General features: G+C 41.0%; 2 protein-coding genes across 3 annotated transcripts; one reads left to right on the top strand and one right to left on the bottom strand.

The window, feature by feature from the left end:
• Window positions 1-43: 43 nt before the first annotated feature.
• LOC120714363 (rhodopsin) lies at window positions 44-2266 on the top strand. The gene has a single exon (XM_040000543.1). The coding sequence runs from the start codon at window positions 746-748 to the stop codon at window positions 1868-1870; it is 1125 nt and encodes a 374-aa protein (XP_039856477.1). The 5' UTR covers window positions 44-745; the 3' UTR covers window positions 1871-2266.
• nup155 (nucleoporin 155) lies at window positions 2267-17663 on the bottom strand. Of its 2 annotated transcripts, none has more exons than XM_040000541.1 (34): window positions 17499-17663; window positions 17069-17240; window positions 15247-15384; window positions 15022-15118; window positions 14786-14856; window positions 14616-14708; window positions 13990-14253; window positions 13828-13901; window positions 13627-13718; window positions 13412-13509; window positions 13156-13323; window positions 12941-13041; window positions 12652-12822; window positions 12431-12541; window positions 12177-12271; window positions 12000-12085; window positions 11713-11854; window positions 11494-11560; window positions 10776-10891; window positions 9506-9603; window positions 9252-9385; window positions 8939-9130; window positions 8573-8711; window positions 8348-8483; window positions 8114-8267; window positions 7930-8034; window positions 6715-6875; window positions 6420-6549; window positions 6211-6324; window positions 5951-6071; window positions 5674-5784; window positions 5195-5331; window positions 4965-5071; window positions 2267-3795 (listed from the first exon to the last, which is right to left on the bottom strand). In XM_040000541.1, the coding sequence occupies exons 2-34, from the start codon at window positions 17208-17210 to the stop codon at window positions 3657-3659; spliced, it is 4104 nt and encodes a 1367-aa protein (XP_039856475.1). In that variant the 5' UTR covers window positions 17211-17240; window positions 17499-17663; the 3' UTR covers window positions 2267-3656. The 2 variants fall into 2 exon arrangements, with proteins under 2 accessions (XP_039856475.1, XP_039856476.1); XM_040000542.1 differs by having other exon boundaries at window positions 6715-6869.
• Window positions 17664-17988: the final 325 nt, after the last annotated feature.

The raw sequence follows: 17988 nt of genomic DNA, 5'->3' as shown, positions 1-17988 counted from the left end.
GTGCCACCTCTACCCCACCAGACACGCCCCTGCTGTGGTTTAACCAGGAAGACCAAGGGATTAGAAGATTTAAGGATGCACAACAGTTATATTTTCAAGATTTAGCAGGCAGAGGCAGAAACTTTGTAAAATTAAAAGGACAATGTTCCTTCTCTAATCGTTAAAAAAATCATGGAGAAAATCACAAAGTCTAGCTACAGTACAAAAGATGATAATTAGGACACTTTTGTCATGATTTCCTACGCACCAAAGATTAGTGCCGATGAACTCTCAACTGCTGGCAGGAATTCGTTCGGTCAGAGCTCCATTCACATGTCTTTGAACAAGCTTTACTTGGATTGTTGGGAAATTATGCATTTGGTGCCCGGAGATGACTGAGTGTTTCTGTTCTTTGTCTCCATACATGTCAATTATCAGAGGACTCACAGCTTTGGCTGCTGGCCCTTTTATCTCACTGTTTGTTCACTGAACTGTCAGATTTGGCTTTGGATTTACCTCTTTCTGTGTTTTACTCAGATGGCAGTTTCTATAATCTACCAGGGGAAGTTTCCTGGGAAGGCATGACATGAGAAACACACGTCCATCTCAGTGGGACTGCACAATGAAAGCTCCATGGAGTTGGGCCATTTCTCCCCTCCTCTATAAATGTCTAAAGCTAACAGCATCCTCCTCAGATTATATAAAGGTTGTGAAGCTCCCACACTGATCTAAAGGCTGACAAGTTGTTGCCTGATCTTGTGAAACAATGGAAGAGTTGATTGAAGCCATCATCAGAGCACTCATGTTTATTGCAGGGATCCTGGGAAACAACTGGCTGGCTATATGCTCCCTGCCCAGGCACAAATCCAGCATCCGCACAAACGAGGTCCTTTTCATCAATCTGGCCATCTCCAACCTCATCACCAACTACCTGGTGGACCTGCCTGACACCATGGCAGATTTTGCTGGGCGATGGTTCCTGGGGAAGACCTACTGTGGAGTGTTTTGCTTCTGTGCTGGCCTCTCTGAAACCAGCAGCATCTTCACAACCTTCTTCATCAGCGTTTTCTGGCACCAGAAGCTGGTCGGCTCCCTGAAACGAGGCGGCGCACCGGTGCAGATGGACAGCCTGTGCCTCGTGGGCTGTCTGCTTGCTGGGAGCTGGACGGTGGCTGTGGTCTTCAGCATCCCACACTTCTTCTTCTTCACACTGGAGGTGGCAAATGACAGCCACGAAGATTGCATAGAGATCTTCCCTAATCCAAACGCTAGGCAAATATATGAAGCAATTTATTTAACCCTGGCTAACGCTTTACCTATGGCTGGGATTGTATTCGCCAGTGCCCAGATTGTCATCACTCTGCTTCAAAACCACCAACGTATAAGGAGTCATAACTCTGATCAAACCAAGGAGATGGTTAAAGAGGAACGAAAGAGATCTGAGACCAAACGCAACAAGGCATCGGTCAGCATCATCTCTGGTCCAACCACCTCAAAAGATCTCAGAGATTCTACATCTACAAACCACATTTATACAGGTGTGCCTGCTCCTTCCTCTCCAAACCGACAGCCATCGGGCCATAGTCTCTGCAATGCTCCCCAGAACTGCAGCGTTGGAGCTCAGCCAAATCTCTCGAGGCCCTCTCAGATACCATCTAAACCCCATCCGAACTCAAGCACTCAGGTGAGAGCTGCCAAGAGCGTGGTGGCTGTAGCCAGCGTGGTGCTGGTATGCTGGCTGACTCATTTGCTTCTGCACATTACTAACAACATCCACACTTCATCAATAGTAGTGGAGGTGTCCAGCTACATCGCAGCCTCCTACACGTGCATCATTCCCTACATCTTCCTGCACGGAGTGAAAAAACTCACTTGCTCATCCAAAAGATAAAAAGACACCCAGCTCTTTCTCTTGAGCCTCAGTGTACTCTCTTTTTACTCAGCTGTCCAACACATTATATCAAACTGCTTCACTGTTTATTCATCTGCATTTATTTATACATTTTATTTCTCCTGCACTATAAAAGGCTAGATCCAAATCGGTCAGCACACCGTTTTACAAAGAGGACAGAGAAGTCAGAACTCAGACCTATTTTAAGCAAATATTTCGAAGGCTTTGCAATGCCCACAGTTGCCTCTAAACCTCTGAGAGAAGCACGATATCTTCAAGACCTCCTGACTATCATTTAAAGAGCAGTAAATTCAATATGACAAGTGGCCCTCACCTACTTAGAACAAGCTCTCTGGTAATTTCAGAGTGACAGTGTGTGAATAGTTTCACTGTGACTGGTTGTACGCTTAACAGAAGGTACTGTCATCTTTATTGTATCTGAGATTACATCGTCACAAATAAAAGATGGCTTTTTGCTTGTACCAACAGGTTGCCATATGTTCAGTTTGCTACTTTTCAGCTATAAAAACACATATCTGACAATCATGTGTCTAAAACAAACAAATGGAAAATGTTTACACATACTCCAGGAAAACCCTGTATTTGTTCTGGCTTAGGTTTCTACAAAAACATTCAAGCATTAGGAAAACAGATGCAAACAGATGCAAACCTTCAGACATTTTCCCTCACAGACAATTACTATACTGGAGCGCGTGCAAGTATACCAACAAAAATAAACCCAACATCAGGTCAAAATCTGTTTATTTCTCATGAGGCTAAGAATCAAAACACAATTGTGTACTCCAACACACAGCTAATTGTAATTTAGCAATTACTGCCTTGTAGGGTTGATGTTTCTAAGAAAGCATGAGTGAGGGAGTCAATTAAAGATAATTATGTAAACAGTGTCACATCCACCCAAAGCAATTAAATGCCCCTTTCTGCTGATCATTTGTAGAGTTTCACACAGATATATCTCAACCAAGAACACGTGTGTGTCTAGTTCACAGACAACACCTAGTTTCTGTGTAGTGTTTTGAAAACATCCTCCAAAGTGCTGTTTTATTTCATTAAAAATGAGTTTTATTTATTTTTCTTCCAAGTGGGCCAAAGTTTGCAGAGTTAAAAAAATCGTTCTGCTTTCAAAACAATCACAAAAAAAGCACTCACACACAATGGCACCGTTAAATCTAACACCCAAGCAGACAAAACATTCATTGTAAATAATAAAATGAAATGTGTAAATGACTTGTGGCAGAAAAGACAGCATTATGGCCAAGTTATGTACATAATTACAACATGTAAAACTAAACTGTTTGCAGACAGGCAATAGAACAATCAAAATCACTCCCCTGTGAAGAAATGGCTTCAGTTGGGGACATTTTACCAGAAAAATCAACCATCACATAACTGCATTTCCACTATAACCAATAAGCTGTAAAATTTAAAGGGATTTCATATTTGTGATGAAAAAAAGTGTCTTCTCATCTTTAGATATATGACAGCTATTTGCACACAATGCAAATAACAGTCATTCTTTCCAAGGTTGTATTTCTGCATAATGTTTAAACTAACAAAATGTATCAAATAAGTTATAAAAACCTGTCTCTCCAAGCTGCAAAACAAACTGGAGGGGAAAAAAAAGAGCCAAACTCTACTTTGTAATACAAACGTCATCATCATATTGTCCTTTGCTGACAATGTAAACACACTTTAAATCAGCAGTTTTCACTTAAGGCCAACAGGGCAACACCCACAAGTCACCCGACTCTTGACCACAGTTACATCAGTGGAGTTTCTCCAGCTTTGCCTGCAGGGACTTGAAGTTGCCGATGGTTTGTTGAAGGACAGAGTTTGGGCTCAGGGACTGCAGCTCCACGAGGTAACCGCAGATGTTGTCAAGACACACGTTAGTGAAGCGACGTCTGCAAAAAACAAAACAAAAACAACTTTACAATGTTTGGAAATGGGATGCTTCATATAGTCTTACTGAGCTCTGACCTGAATAAATCACAGAGAAATGATCAAAGTGCAAACTAAACATCACACGTGGCCAAACGAGGTGAGGTTTTACATGTTTGTCCACGGTATCTGACTGCCTGCTGGGAGCTGGCATGACGGGCATGATCTGTTGCTTAGAAACAGCAAAAATGCATCACACTGAAGAGGGGGGAAAAAAAAAAAAACCACACTAGTGTGATCAAGATAAGACCTGTATTTAAAGCGTGATCATTTTGCTCCTTTTATGGAACATTTAATACATTTTCTATTTTTGGTGTAAAATTAGAAAATGTAGTCGCTTACTAAAAAAAAAAAATGTTCAGCGTCATTACTCTGTTATGCTTTTTAAGCACTTTCTTCCTGTGCTGACAGCATTTAAAATTTAGCTTAAGATTATATCTAAAGTCTTGAAAATAAACCAAGATCATACTTTCCGGTGTAAATGTCTCGCCAGACTCGTCCCTGGAGAATTTATATTTTAACGTACCAACTACACATGTGCATAGCCAGCAGACTACCAGAAGGAAGACTACAGGAATGCCTGCTCGTGCATCGGATCTGCAGCTGTCCTTGTCCAAAATGGAGAATAATCTGGGCCTGAGAGGTTCTCAGTTCTGATCTTCACCCCCAATGAGTAAACAAAAGCATGCCTCTTATGACTTCTTTGCATGTAATCTCGGTTAAAGTTTCACAGGTTCATCTGTAGTACAAGAGAGATTAAGTGATTGTGTTTTAACTGCCTCTGCAAACTTAAACTCCCTTCCAGTACTATTTAATATTAGTGGTTTTTATTGTATATGGTTCATTTTCATGGACTTTTTTGCTCTGTTCTTTTAAATGGCTTTAAACAGTGTGCTTTTTTTCCTTTCAACATCTGTCCAGGGGACAAAAGTTCAACAGAGATTTAACCAACACCGGCACATGTACAGTAATGTTGATGAATGTGTATCGTCTCTAAAAGAAATAAAATAATCAGCTTACACACTGACTGATGGCAACAGTTGTGATAGTAATGCTCACTGGGGACCTTAGGTTAATGCTGTGAACACTACAGCAGCCACTACAGGCCAGGAGCTGAACAGACCGTAATTACCTGTCATAAGTTGGTACCCTGCTGGGGTCTTCTACATATCCTGAGAGAAGTACATGGATACACTCCACTAAATGAAGCGGTTTCCTCAGACGTTGCCAGCAAGGATCCTGTGAAAAATTTAGAAACAAACAAACAAAGGGTTGGTTTTTGGATTCATTGAGATAGGTGGATCATTACTGAACAGACTAAAAGAAAGTTCAGCTTAAAAAGTCACAGGGTGATGCATGTACCCGAGTTTTGAAGAGCTGGTCATAGACTTCCAACAGACGTGGCAACTGCACTCCAATCTCCTGCATAGTGGATGTAACGAATCCTACATCCCAGTTGAGCCGGCAAACCTCCTGCTCCAGGAACTTTACTAGAAACTCTGCAATCACAGGACACATCAGCTCCTTAGCATCGCATACTCAGCAATATGTTCACTCCCGGGTACGTAATTGATTATGTGCATGCATGCAAGTACCGATGATTTATATAAAATTAATAAATGCCTCCATAGGCATGACAAGCTTGAACATGCTGGTTATAAAAAGGAGGATAGTTAAGCAATTGCCTTAATCACCAACATGACCCTACAGACCTGCACACCAGAGACATGCTGACATAAATGATGCTAAAGGGAACTCCAATTATATTACTGTTGACAAAATTTTAAAGTGCAAGCTGGCAAATTTTAATCAGACTAAAACTCAATGTAATTACAGCTTACCCAAAGGGAAATATCTCGGTGTTCCAGCATAAATCTTTCCAAGCGATACCAGCTTCAGATTAAGAGACCTCATTCTATCTACTGGACTCATGGCCACAGTATCTTCCAGTTCTGAAAGAGAGAAGAGGCATAAGTGAGATATAAAGCATGCAAAAAAATACATAAATAAAAATATAAAGCAGAAAGGGTGTGTGTGTGTGTGTGTGTGTGAGAGCGAGAGTGAGGGGGATGGGGTGTCCCAGGTTGCATTTTTGCAGGATGTTGACATTTCGCTCACCTTTCTCCAAAATCTCCTGCCACAGCGAGTGCACCAGGATCGGGTCAGAGTGTCCAGCGCAGTGAATGATGGCCAGTTTGCATTCAGACAATTTGAAATGATCGGCAAACTCTCCATAGAGCTATGCAACAAAAACAGTTCCACAAACAAATTTCTATTCACTGTAAAAACAAAACTCTTTATCCATCACCTTTAAATTAGGGCTAGCGTGTTAAAATACTCCTAAAAACACTCTTCTCTGTTCCACAGTTGCACGTTACCTTTGTGATGTCCATTAGCTCCGAGTCCAACTGAGAGATGACATTTTTCACAGAGGGATGATGGGAGTACTGTCTGATCAAGGTTTCCTGTATCTGTACTTGGATACGCACAAGCTATGGCAGACAGGAAGTAGACAGAGCGTGAGCAGAATGTGCTGAATTTCAGGCTAGGATTTCTTTCACTGTAAGCGTTACAACGTCAGGGTTACCTCCATCTTCTCCTCCAGCTCATGGAGGAACTCTCCGTCAGATGCCTGAGCTGAGATAGAGGATGAACTCTTCGCAGACAGGATGGCTCGAGCGATGTACTCCAAACGCTGCTTCAGTGAGATCTCCGTGCTACATGATCAGAGTGCAAACATCAAGGTACTTTTTCTAAATTGTTTTTTAATAAGTTGAATATAACGTATACACTTGCTGAAGGAGTCAGTGTTGGAGGTGGCCAATTTTCCATGTTAATGTGTTGCATGTTGTGGCGTTGGCATTGTGCTGCTGTGTCCGAACCTGTGCATGTCGGCGAGGCGGGCCAGTACGTGGGCAGCTTTGCCAAAGTTACGATTCTTCTCGTAGTAGCGCCACAGGAGGTCCATATTATGAACTTTACTCTGGTCCTGCTTGATCATATGCATCAGATGTTCTTCCAAGTATGGAGAATTCACCTGAACCTCAGAGCACAGGGACAAACACAGGTATCATATACTGGTGTGCAATCACCATGACAATGCCAAAAGGCATCTTAAATTTGTTCATACACAAATGTGTGGAGGTGTAAAAAATAAAACTGCAAGAATCAGAGTAAAACAACACTGAAAATGCAGTAAAATGTTAGATTTAAACATTTTTCTATTCATTTTTTTATTATTTTAGGGGAGTTTTTAATGTACATTAGTAGTCTTACGTTAAGTGAAAGACATTTTAGGAATCAAACATTTTTTCTTTTTTTTTTTTAAAAAAAATGCAGTTTCAACTTGCCTTGATAAGTATTTAAATCGGTTTTAATTCTCCTAGTTTTTGTTTTTACATACCAGTTGATTTTTATACATCTTCATTTATATATTTTTTTCATAAAACAATTTCTTTGAATGAAATTGAGGTGCAAAAGCTTTGGATGAATCAATAAAAAGGAGATGTGAAAAATTCACGAATAAATAAAAAGGTCATTTGGGAAAGCAAATAAATGAGGAGCTTTATTTAAAAATCTAAATAATAATCTACAAACAAATTAAAACATAACTAGAAATTAATTCATTACTCGATTAATTTGAATTTAAAGAAACTATTTTTTCCTTTCATTTGTTCCCTTATAAATTTCAGATTTTCGCAGCACCTGTCTTCCATGTATATTAGCTGTTATGTTTGGGGCAATAAAATCTGGTTGAAAATAGAATCTAAACCATGGGTGGGCAACTCCAGGCCTCGAGGGCCGGTGTCCCAGCAGGTTTTAGATGTGTCCTTGAACCAACACAGCTGATTTAAATGGCTAAATTAGCTCCTGCAGTTCTCCAGAGGCCTGGTAATGAACTAATCATGTGATTCAGGTGTGTTGACCCAAGGTGAGATCTAAAACCTGCAGGACACCGGCCCTCGAGGCCTGGAATTGCCCACCCCTGATCTAAACTGATGTAAGAACCGATGTCTGCCAACTAAAAAGAGAAAGAAAAATGAAAAGGTAAAACAAGCTTTACTGAAACAAAACATTTACGAGCAAGCAGACAGTACCTCGAGCAGCTTGTCAGTCAGGTCGGCCTGAATCAGCCAGTTGTAGAGCGCGATGTGAAACAGCTCGTCCTGAGACCTCTGGGCCAAACCCAGCATCTGCTCAAACTACACAGGAACAGATTTTTATTAGAAATGAAGATGATACACAGTGCAGCGGAAAGAAATGAGAGAAACTCCTACTCACATGAGCTGTCGCTTCCTCATTGCTGAGCATGTTGGGGTCAGAGGTCATGACAGGAGGACCGGGCTGTTTAGGGACACTGGGGGACTGTGGGGCAGCTTTGCTCTGGTTCACCAGCTCCTGCATGGTGTCTGTGATGCACTTATAACATGAAAGTCTGGAGGTTTAAAAAGCAAAGATAAAGAACGGTGATGACTACATCTCTGATGTGGGTGATTTGTTTAAGGCTTCCTCTACCTTTCCTGGAAGGCCTGCTGTCCCACTCTGTCCTGCTCAGGTTCTCCATTCTTGTAGAAATGAGGCCCTAGCCTCTGTGGATCTTTCTTCTCTGCCGCAGTGAGACACAACTCCAGGATTCCCTCGTAGAAACGCACTGAGAAGATAAGCAGCGTTAGAAAATAAATCTCACGAACAGTATATATATATAAACAGAGATAGTGGAGATGTCTTGCATCTCCTTACCCTGTCTGTACTGGGAGCAAACAAGTGGGAGGTCTGTGTGCTGGCTGATCTGTTGGTAGAGCCGTAAAGACTCTCTCAGTGTTCTCTCTTTATCTGCTTTATTCTGGATCTGCTTGGAGCTCTGCAGCAACTCATTAGCCTGAGTGGGGGACAAGAGCAAATTCAGTGCTGAGACACATGGATCGATGTGGATAAATCAATAACCTCTTAGTACAAGACCTCATTGCCTTAAAAAATACCATGATTATAAGAAATGTGAAAACAAGACACACACATCAATAAAATAAGAATGTGATACCCCTGAAGCAGCAATAATTATAACTACACTTAACACAGAGGTGAAAAAAAAAAGGTGTGTGTACGAACCTTGGAGCAAACGCTGTCATCGCTGCTGTACAGCAGTGGACAGATGTCGCGCAGGTGATTGCTGATAGCATCCACGGAGGCGTTATCTTTGATGTAGACATTAATGAGTCCTGTGATGAGCGCTCCAGATAACTCCTTGCCCCTTATCACAACATCTTTAAAACTTGCTCCCTTCATCTGCTCTTGAAACTCCTGCAAATAACAAGAAATGGCAGAATGACAAAGGAGCACTCCAAAAACAACGGGGAGCTTCAATTGAATACCAGGTTTTACTGCAGGGGTATGAGCATCTGTTTGCAGTGCACATATGCACCTTTGGCAGCTCAGACATAATGAGGCTGAACTGATGATCACAGAGAAGCTTCCAGAGGGCCAGAGTCTGATATGAGCGATGCACTAACTGCTGGATGGCCTGCAGGGACACTTTCTCATAGACTTGAGCCTTGGCTGGAAATGGAAATGACAAAGGAAAAAAAAACTTACACTGTGTTTCCTTTCCCACATTTATATATAGTGTAATAAAAAAAATATTCAGGGGAAAAAATGAAGCCTGTATTCATGACTCACTGTGATATTTCCTCTGGAGTTCCTGCTGAACCTGCTGAGAGCTGGCTCCATCAGGACGCATGAATCCCAGCAGCCTTTGCTGCAGGTTGGCAGGGGAGCTGAAGATAAGAGGAAACAACACAGATGTTATACAAGAGAGATAGGAAACAAGAGTCTGTTGAAGTATATTTTTATCTTTTTAGCATCTACAGATCCTGTTTTGTGCATTAACCCTTTAGAGCCGGTCGGAGCGGGCACGCTCTGTTTTGCGTAACTATTTTTAAATCCCGGTAGCTCTGCAACCACGTAAGCTAGCGCAATAATTTTTTTTGCATATGAAACCGGAGGAGTTGTACTTACATCTTATGCCATCAGCTTGTCCTAGGTCACAGTTTCCTTCCACATAAAGCTTTGCAAAAACTGCATAAAAAGCACTTGCAGCAACAAAAACATAATATTCCAGAAACAGGCTTTGCCGATCCGATCAGCTGTTCATAACACTTCCTACGTTGGAATAGACGTCAGCGCAAACTTTTGCATGTCCGCTATTACCTGCCCGAAACCGGAAGTGACGTCATTTTCGCGGAAATGTAGTTTTGTTTTTGTTTTTTACCATCGGGGCCTCAGGGCCTATACTGGTGTTTTTAAAAGTTATGTTTGACTTTATGACTTTCTGTGTCTTTTCTGGGATGCTTAGGACTCATATTGCACTGCTGGAAATAGTTTATTTTGATGCATATGCTGCTTTTTTGCAAATTTGCAGTATAATATTTATTTTCGTTTTTCCTGCAGTATATAAAAATTGGTGTATTTCAAAAATAAAACTATGAAGACACTCAAAATAAATTTCCTGTGGTAGGAAACTATTTTGTGCAACTTTTTTGTATTTACAACCAGCGGACTTGGTTCTATGGTAGGTCTTAAAGGGTTAACATCAAAAAGGAAAGTGTTTTGGTTTTTTGAGGGTTTTGAACAGAAGCTAGTTTGAGGGGACATCTCATCTGAACAGAACTTCATTTGATACCTTTTTCAGTCCTTAATCACCTGAGCTGAACTGTTCTCCGCAGACTAAAACATTCAGCAAAGTTAAACCATGTGTTCATATCCCAGCTGGTGTTACATCATGTATTCTGCTCACTGAACTGAAGGAAATCTTTAATTCTTTTTACATTTATATTATTCTACTCCTTTAATTTGAAGGCAAAAGATGCAAAAGATCTAACAACTTTCTGAGGTATCAATACAGCTATTAACTCAAAATAAGAATAAACAAATCTGTAAGGAGCTTTACCTTGCAGCACCGAGAGAGGAGGGACTGAACTGAGAGTTTTTATCCAGAAACTCCTGCAAGCCGCAGAGCTCGTGAAGGACTGACTCCACATCAAATGAATTAACACTGCTTTCCAACTGTGGGGGGCAAAGGATGAAAGCTAGTGTTAATTATTAACAACATGTAAGAGATAGGAATAGTTTTATTTACTTAGCGCCATTCAAAATAAAAATCACAAGGAGCTTCACATCAAATAAAAACCACAAAAGAAGGACAATAAGGACAAATAAAATGCTAAATGAATCCACTGAGCTCACAGATTGAATTCTAAACTTGATTGGGAGCAATGAGATCAGTAGAGGTATGACATGGGAACGTTTGGGAGGATCTTCTGTAGATCATCCAAACTGCAGACGATCTACCTGCCTCAGTAAAAGCTCGTTAAAGAGTGAATTACAGGACAGATTTAGAAATAAAACTAATATTTCTCAGCTGACGAAAGCAAGAACAAACCAGGTCCTTAACATGCAAATCCAGTGGCAAGCACCAATCAAGTGTCAAAGACTAGATCTCTAATAAATGGAAAGCTAATCCAGATTTCGAATGAACCAGGGGGACAGGCTGGCAGGGGCACAAATTTTATTTCCATTCAACTGGAGAAAATTATCTTGACATCCAAGATTTTTTTTACAATCCAAACAATTCTGCTGTGAGTAAATGTAACTGTAATGTTACTTACAATACTGACAGTCTGATTCCCTTTGCTGATAGTTTTCTCGACAGCAAGGCTGCCATCCCAAATATTTCTGTTCAGAGTCAGCAGGAAAACAGGAGAGGAAGACATGTGACTCAGCAGGACAACATCAACACACATCAGCAACCAAAGCTTTGAATCAGAGGCCGAGTATTTAAGCTGTGACCCAGAAAAATGTGACAAATGATGACAGGCTTTACTAACCCGAGAATGCGTGCAAAGTAGATGCAAATGCCGTTGTGCTTCCCGGAGAAAATCACCTCAGGGCCAGCTGACATAGGTGTGATGGGGGCAGAGCCAGACTGCATTGATGCAAAGGGTGTGGCCAGTGCTGGGGGTATAATACCTGAAGGGGACATTAATAATGCACGATGGTAAATATTATAGTTAGCGATTAAAATGATTCTTTTCTTCAAGTACAGATCTTGTTTTGCATGATTTGGTCACATCCCACCAGCCAGGTGGACACAGCAAAATGTTTGTTCATTTACCCGGTGCTGGAGAGCTCATCACAGGCCCAACAGTACTGGGTGACGCCAAGGCTGCAGGAAATCTCATCTGTGCTTCTCCTCCATATCTGATCAAAATAGTAAAAAACAGCACTGACTTTAGTTTGTGCACACTGTGAACGACTGGAAATATTTACATATATCAAACCATTAACTGACCTGAAGAAGGCTCTGGTAGCCCATTGTGAAACCTCTCTGTCGCAAGCAGCACTGGAGCAAGCGAGGATTAAGGCTGTGGCACAAGCCTGCTCCTCCTGTACAGAAAACAGTAATGATTCAAAAATATGTTACATGTGATGAAGGTGTCTGTGTGTCACAAAGGCTGCTAGCTAGTCACATGCACAGGCTTACTGCTACATGGTATGATAAGGGGATTATAAAACATTACACAGTGATTGTCATTGTGATTTTACCCGGTGGAGCTTGAAGAAGCGTTCAATTTCTTCACTTTCCCCTCCAGCACAGCTCACCAGGAGGTGACGGAGCTGATCTACTGGTCTCAGCTTTTGAAAAATATGACTCCCCTGAAAGAGATTTGACACTTTTAGTTGTACAGTTATGATATTGTCTTGTCACATTGTAACAAGATTAAGTTTACGTATGCAACATGAAGCCTCATGACAACAATTTTAACCTTTGCAGAGAGGAGGACAAACTTCTGTGGAGGGATGTTGTGCTGCTGGACCACCACAGGAGAACTGGTGATGGGGATATGGTCCTTGTTCAGCGGAGTAAAAAAATTGGCCGGTCGCTCCTCATTAATGGCACAAAGAGCCCAAGAGTGTCCATCTACATTAGACATCATCTGCAATGCAACATGTGCAGCGAACATGACAGATAAACTGATCAGTATCTAACAAAGTGCCAAAGAAAGGGAAAACATACATTTAATTTATTCATTGCATGACTTTTTTTGTGCTAACCTGCGTCTCCATTAAGGGCTTCTTGAATGGAAAGGAGTCGTGATTGATGCACCACAGAATGTCACTGTCCTCTGTCTCAGAAGCGGCCATAAGAAGAACACCTGATAGATTTCAAATGTATTAAAGACAGATGTGGTTCCTTGCCAACGAAGTCCCGGTACGTTACTGAACGAACAAATAAATGATTCAGGATCTGAGTGCCATTTGCTTATTACCTTTGCTGTGTAGTGCCTTATGTACTTTGGAGGGTTTCTGGAGGGTAGAGGAGGCAGAAAAACCTGGAGGAAGGCGAACGTGTACCATAGCTAGTAGGCTAGGTCGCACTGCAACGTTCTTCTGGTGCGGAGGTGCAAAAGGTGTAGTGCTGAAGTAGAGACGCACACCTGCAGAAACACAGTATCAGTACAGACCGATACATAATGCACGTATTCTAGTATTTCATCTCATACTGATTAATATTTCATAACATACCTGCGTGGGTGACGGCAAGAAGATGGCAATCTGAGGACTCTGATCTGTCAATCACAGAGATCTGTACGATGGGTTTGAAGACCGAACGATCTATTGTCCTGAAAATGGAAAAACTGAATTTTTCAAATAGGCAGAGAAAAAAAAGAAATACTCTCCTCTGAGCGGATAACGACACAAAAAGAAGCTTGATTGATGTTTATTAAACTAAAACATGCCTCGCAATGTTTCCAGCAGCTGCAACAATTGAACTCTGTGACATTGTTGCCACACGACTCATTCCTTGCCCGTCAGCACCCAGGTCATACACCTGAAAAATATGAAAGTATTTCATTATTTAAAACGACAGGTGATTACTGCACATTTATTGCTTTCCGGGCCGATCAGAAAGATATGTACGCACAAAATGTGCCTCATACCTGAAGGACACCTTTTTCTGAGCGTGTGAAAAGTGTGTTACGAGAGTTATCTATTGCAATCTGCACAATGGGATCTGTGGAGAGAAGCAACAAAATGTTCCAGTCAGCTTTAATCAGGCAGATATATTTCGCTCCACCTGGAAACGTGAACCTGCTCCTTACCATCTTCAGAGAAGGAGAACTGAAGCACAGAAGGGATTAGGAAGGACAGAGAGCTCTTAGAGTGGTTGATTTTTCTGCAGCGTTGGCTCAGCCAGCCTGCCTCAGCCTGGTAAGCGATCTCATAGAGACAGCCGTCCTTCCCCGCCATAAAGATGCGTCCCAGATCTGTGGAGGTGATGGACAGGATGTAGGTGTTGTCTGTGGGGATTGAGAACAGAGGGTCTGGTAGCAGCTGCATCCCACCAGACATGCTGTCATTCAACCCTGAAACAAGAGAGAGACACAAATATGACCCAGATAAACCAGCATAAGCACATCATGATATCATAGGCACTACTCCCATTACCCCACTCTGACATCCATACAAAATATCCTCACACTGATTCTTAAAAGTGTGCTTGTCTGGCATTTGTTGTTATATAGTTGACAATGTAAATGGTAACAAACTGAATACATGCCTTTAAAACAGCTGGACATAATTTAATGTACTGCTGCTTAATACCAGGGTTGCTGGAGGATTTGAGATGGAATGTTTAACTGTTAATGTTAAAAGGAAAACCTTTTCTTTTCTTTTCTTTTCTTTTACCTACAAAATATTACAAAAATTCTGATGAGGAATCACTTACCAGCTTGACCTTTGGGGAAACTGAGCCCAAGGATGACCACGTCCACAGAAGTGGCCAATACTAAGAGGTAGTGAATGTGTGGCTGTAAAATCCCTGAGAAAAGAAAAACAGAACCCATAAGAATTACTCAAACAAAAGATGACAAATGCTTTGCGAGTGCCTAGGCGTACCTTGTTTTGGTTTTACTAGGCCGACTGCCAAAATAGTTTCAATCAGGCCATCAAAATAGGCCACGTCTCCTCTGCAAGGAATAAAAAAAGAGAAAAAAAAAATGCCTCAACTCCTGGTTTTATCTTCAATAAAGACTCTCAATAAAAATATTATTACTAATAATATTAGCAGAGTTTGTGCACTTGACTTGGTTTGTAAAAGTCAGTCAGTCCTGTTTTATCCAAGAGGTACGCACCCATCTTCGTAATTCCACATAAAGATGTCATTGTCGATTGTAAGCCACGCTCGAGAAATTTCAGGGAAAACTCCCATCATGCAGTTGAACTGCATGTCTACAAGTTGGTTAAGCTGAAACTCGTATTACTTGTGGAACAAATACAAGTGCAATGAACATATTTTCTACTCGATATGTCAGATGAAAATCATTGCATTTGTTTTTCCTGAATGAACGAAAGGATACGGCTGAATTGCTCTACGAGCTCAGGTGGCAGAGGGACTCGGCGGACTGCACTGAGCTCTGGCAGGTTAGGCACACTGAGTAAACCAGGCCCCTGGAGTGGGTAGTCCATATCTGACACCCCGGAGAGGGACGGCATATCTGTGAAGAACAACAGGAAGTCAGTTTATAGTATTAAGTTTTTCTCCATCACTGTAAAATAAGGTAAGCAATGTAGTTGTTGAAATATATAAAGATGTTACACTGAAAGGTGTTAAGACAATGGTTCATTCTATATCAACTGACCAAATGCATCAAGCTTGGCCGTCTCTGGTTTTCCTGAAAAAAATTCCAGGACTACACTTCCAAATAAGGAAGCTGACAGGCTTTAGCTTTTAGCCTAGTGCATGACACTCACATTGTGAAATTTAAGCTCTCTTAAATACCATCTGTAAAAATATATATTTTTTAAAAGTCATGCTGAGAAAGTGAGGCTGAAGTTATAAACAAAGACACCAAATCTTTGCAAAAAAAAAAAAAAAAAGAAGAAGTAACAATTAAGTTGTTAAGGTGATGTTTTGGCGGGTTTTCTGGGGGGGCGGGTCTGGAATATCAACGAACCATTCATCTGATATGAGTAATTTGGTAGTACAGAAAACACCTCATATACGGAAATCTGTGTTCCAAAAACTATTAAAATTTTCATCAAAATTCACGCTGTCAGAAATATATGTTGAACTTCAGCTACACTTTTGAAATTCCATATTCCTTCAGTCACATCAGCAGATATTTGGCCTAAAATATTTGAACGACTACTTAGCTACTAGGAGAACTACCTACAATATATGAAAATGGCTCCACAGAAAATGGTGTTTAGAAAAGTCTTAAAAATGCCCCCTAAACACAAAAACAAATTGATAATAAGTAGCACAGTTAGCACTGTTGTCTCACAGCAAGAAGGCACCGGGTTCAAATCCAGTGTGGCGTTTGCATGTTCTCCCAGTGTCCCCTGGTACTCCAGCTTCCTCCCACAGTCCAAAGACATGCATGGGGTTAGGTTAATTGGTGATTGCCTAAACTTCTAAAGGTGTAAATGTGAGAGTTAATGGTTGCCTGTTACTATCTGCTAGCCCTTCGACAGACTGGAAACATGTCCAAGGTGTACCCTGGCTTTCGAATTTTTGTCAGGAAAATCAGAGATGGTTAGGCTGGGAATTTTATCCAAAACTTGGTCAAGTGATATGAAATAATTCCAATGTGAACTTTGCATTTCCCTTATCTAGCTTTTTAACTACTGAGCAACAGAATAATTTAGCCCCTTAAAAAAAAAATATCACGATGCAAGCGTAACATAGAGATGCTTCATTTGCTTATAAATCTGTGGAGCAGATTTAGCTTTCCTCCTTTTACAGTTAAATTTTAAAAAAAATAACCAAACAAAAAAAGAATCACATATGGAAAATACATTCTTACAATGAGATGATCTATGGGAGTTTAACCAAATATTTTGATAAAGCTTTTTGCCTTAAATTATTTAATTTAAAAAAAAAAACCTAAGTGCTAAACCTTCACATTTTCATGCTTTTCAACACATCACCCTGAACTTTTTAAACTGTCTCTCTTCACCCAAACACATCCATATTTCCCACAGTCACTCCTGAAATCTGTATTTTACAAACACGAGCAACAACTGCTGCTCAGATCCTCTGTAGGAAAGTTTTGTCCAAAACCTCCTGCAACATTTGCTTTCACCGACATTATCCATCCCAGTTTTTCCTCTACTCCTAGTGTTGCATGAGCTGTAAACAAACAGCTATCATTAGGTCTTTCCTTCGCCTTAGCTTACTGTGTGAGGGGACTCCGAGCAGTTCTGACAGGTCGGGAAAGCATCGGTCATCCTGCAGGTGTCTGTCGATGAGCCGGGAGGAGTTCTCCAGGGCTTCAGCGAGCGCAGCGGCGGGGCTGCTGGGTCCAGCGGGGGACGGCATGGCTGGGCAACCACCGCTCACCTATCCTATCTGCACAAAAAGCAGTTCACAATTAATCGACTGCACAATTTGGCCAGATGCCCTCCGTAAATACCCGAGAGAAATAATCAAGCGATACACCAAAAACATAACTTTAACTTTTTTTTTTCAGTTGCTGCTAGCTAATGTTAGCTAGTTGACAGAACACCGGTTAGCTTTCTGCTGCCACTAAGAACCTATTATTTAGCATACAGCTAACTGCCAGCTAAGAGTGAAATAAAGCATTTAAAAGTGCGGTCATTGCTTTACCCAAATGAAACGATTCCGCGTGTTTCTGGTGTGTTAGGTCAACGAGTTGAGTTGATCAGTTGAGCAGCAAAATTCAAAGAATTACCCCCAATACACATATACAGCTAGCAGCCCGCCAACCTCATGCACAGGAGTAGAGAAAGGGTTATTTCCGGTGTAACTTCTTCTTCGTCTCCTTCAGAGTGTGTTGTACTGCCATCCACCAAAGATACACAAGAAGAGCTGTAAAATATTCCGCAAAATAACCACTTAAACCATTGAAAGACGTGCTGTATTCTGTTTCATCTGCAGTGCTGTTTCAAATAGCGATGTTTTCAAATCTACGTATTCAATTGTTCTTGTAAATTAGATTTTTTTTAAACGTGAGACGCTCATTCTATAAAGGTCAGCAGTTTTAGTTTCTCAAACAGAAACGCAACTTTTATGTTTTATTATGCATTCAAAAAAGGTTTGCAATCAAAAATTAAACCTTAGAGTGTAACATAATGTT

This window comes from Simochromis diagramma, unplaced genomic scaffold (assembly GCF_900408965.1).
Source record: "Simochromis diagramma unplaced genomic scaffold, fSimDia1.1 OVJJ01000596.1, whole genome shotgun sequence".
Taxonomy (NCBI): domain Eukaryota; kingdom Metazoa; phylum Chordata; class Actinopteri; order Cichliformes; family Cichlidae; genus Simochromis; species Simochromis diagramma.
The sequence above is the reverse complement of the archived record's forward strand: the minus strand, read 5'-3'. Positions and strand labels throughout refer to the sequence as shown.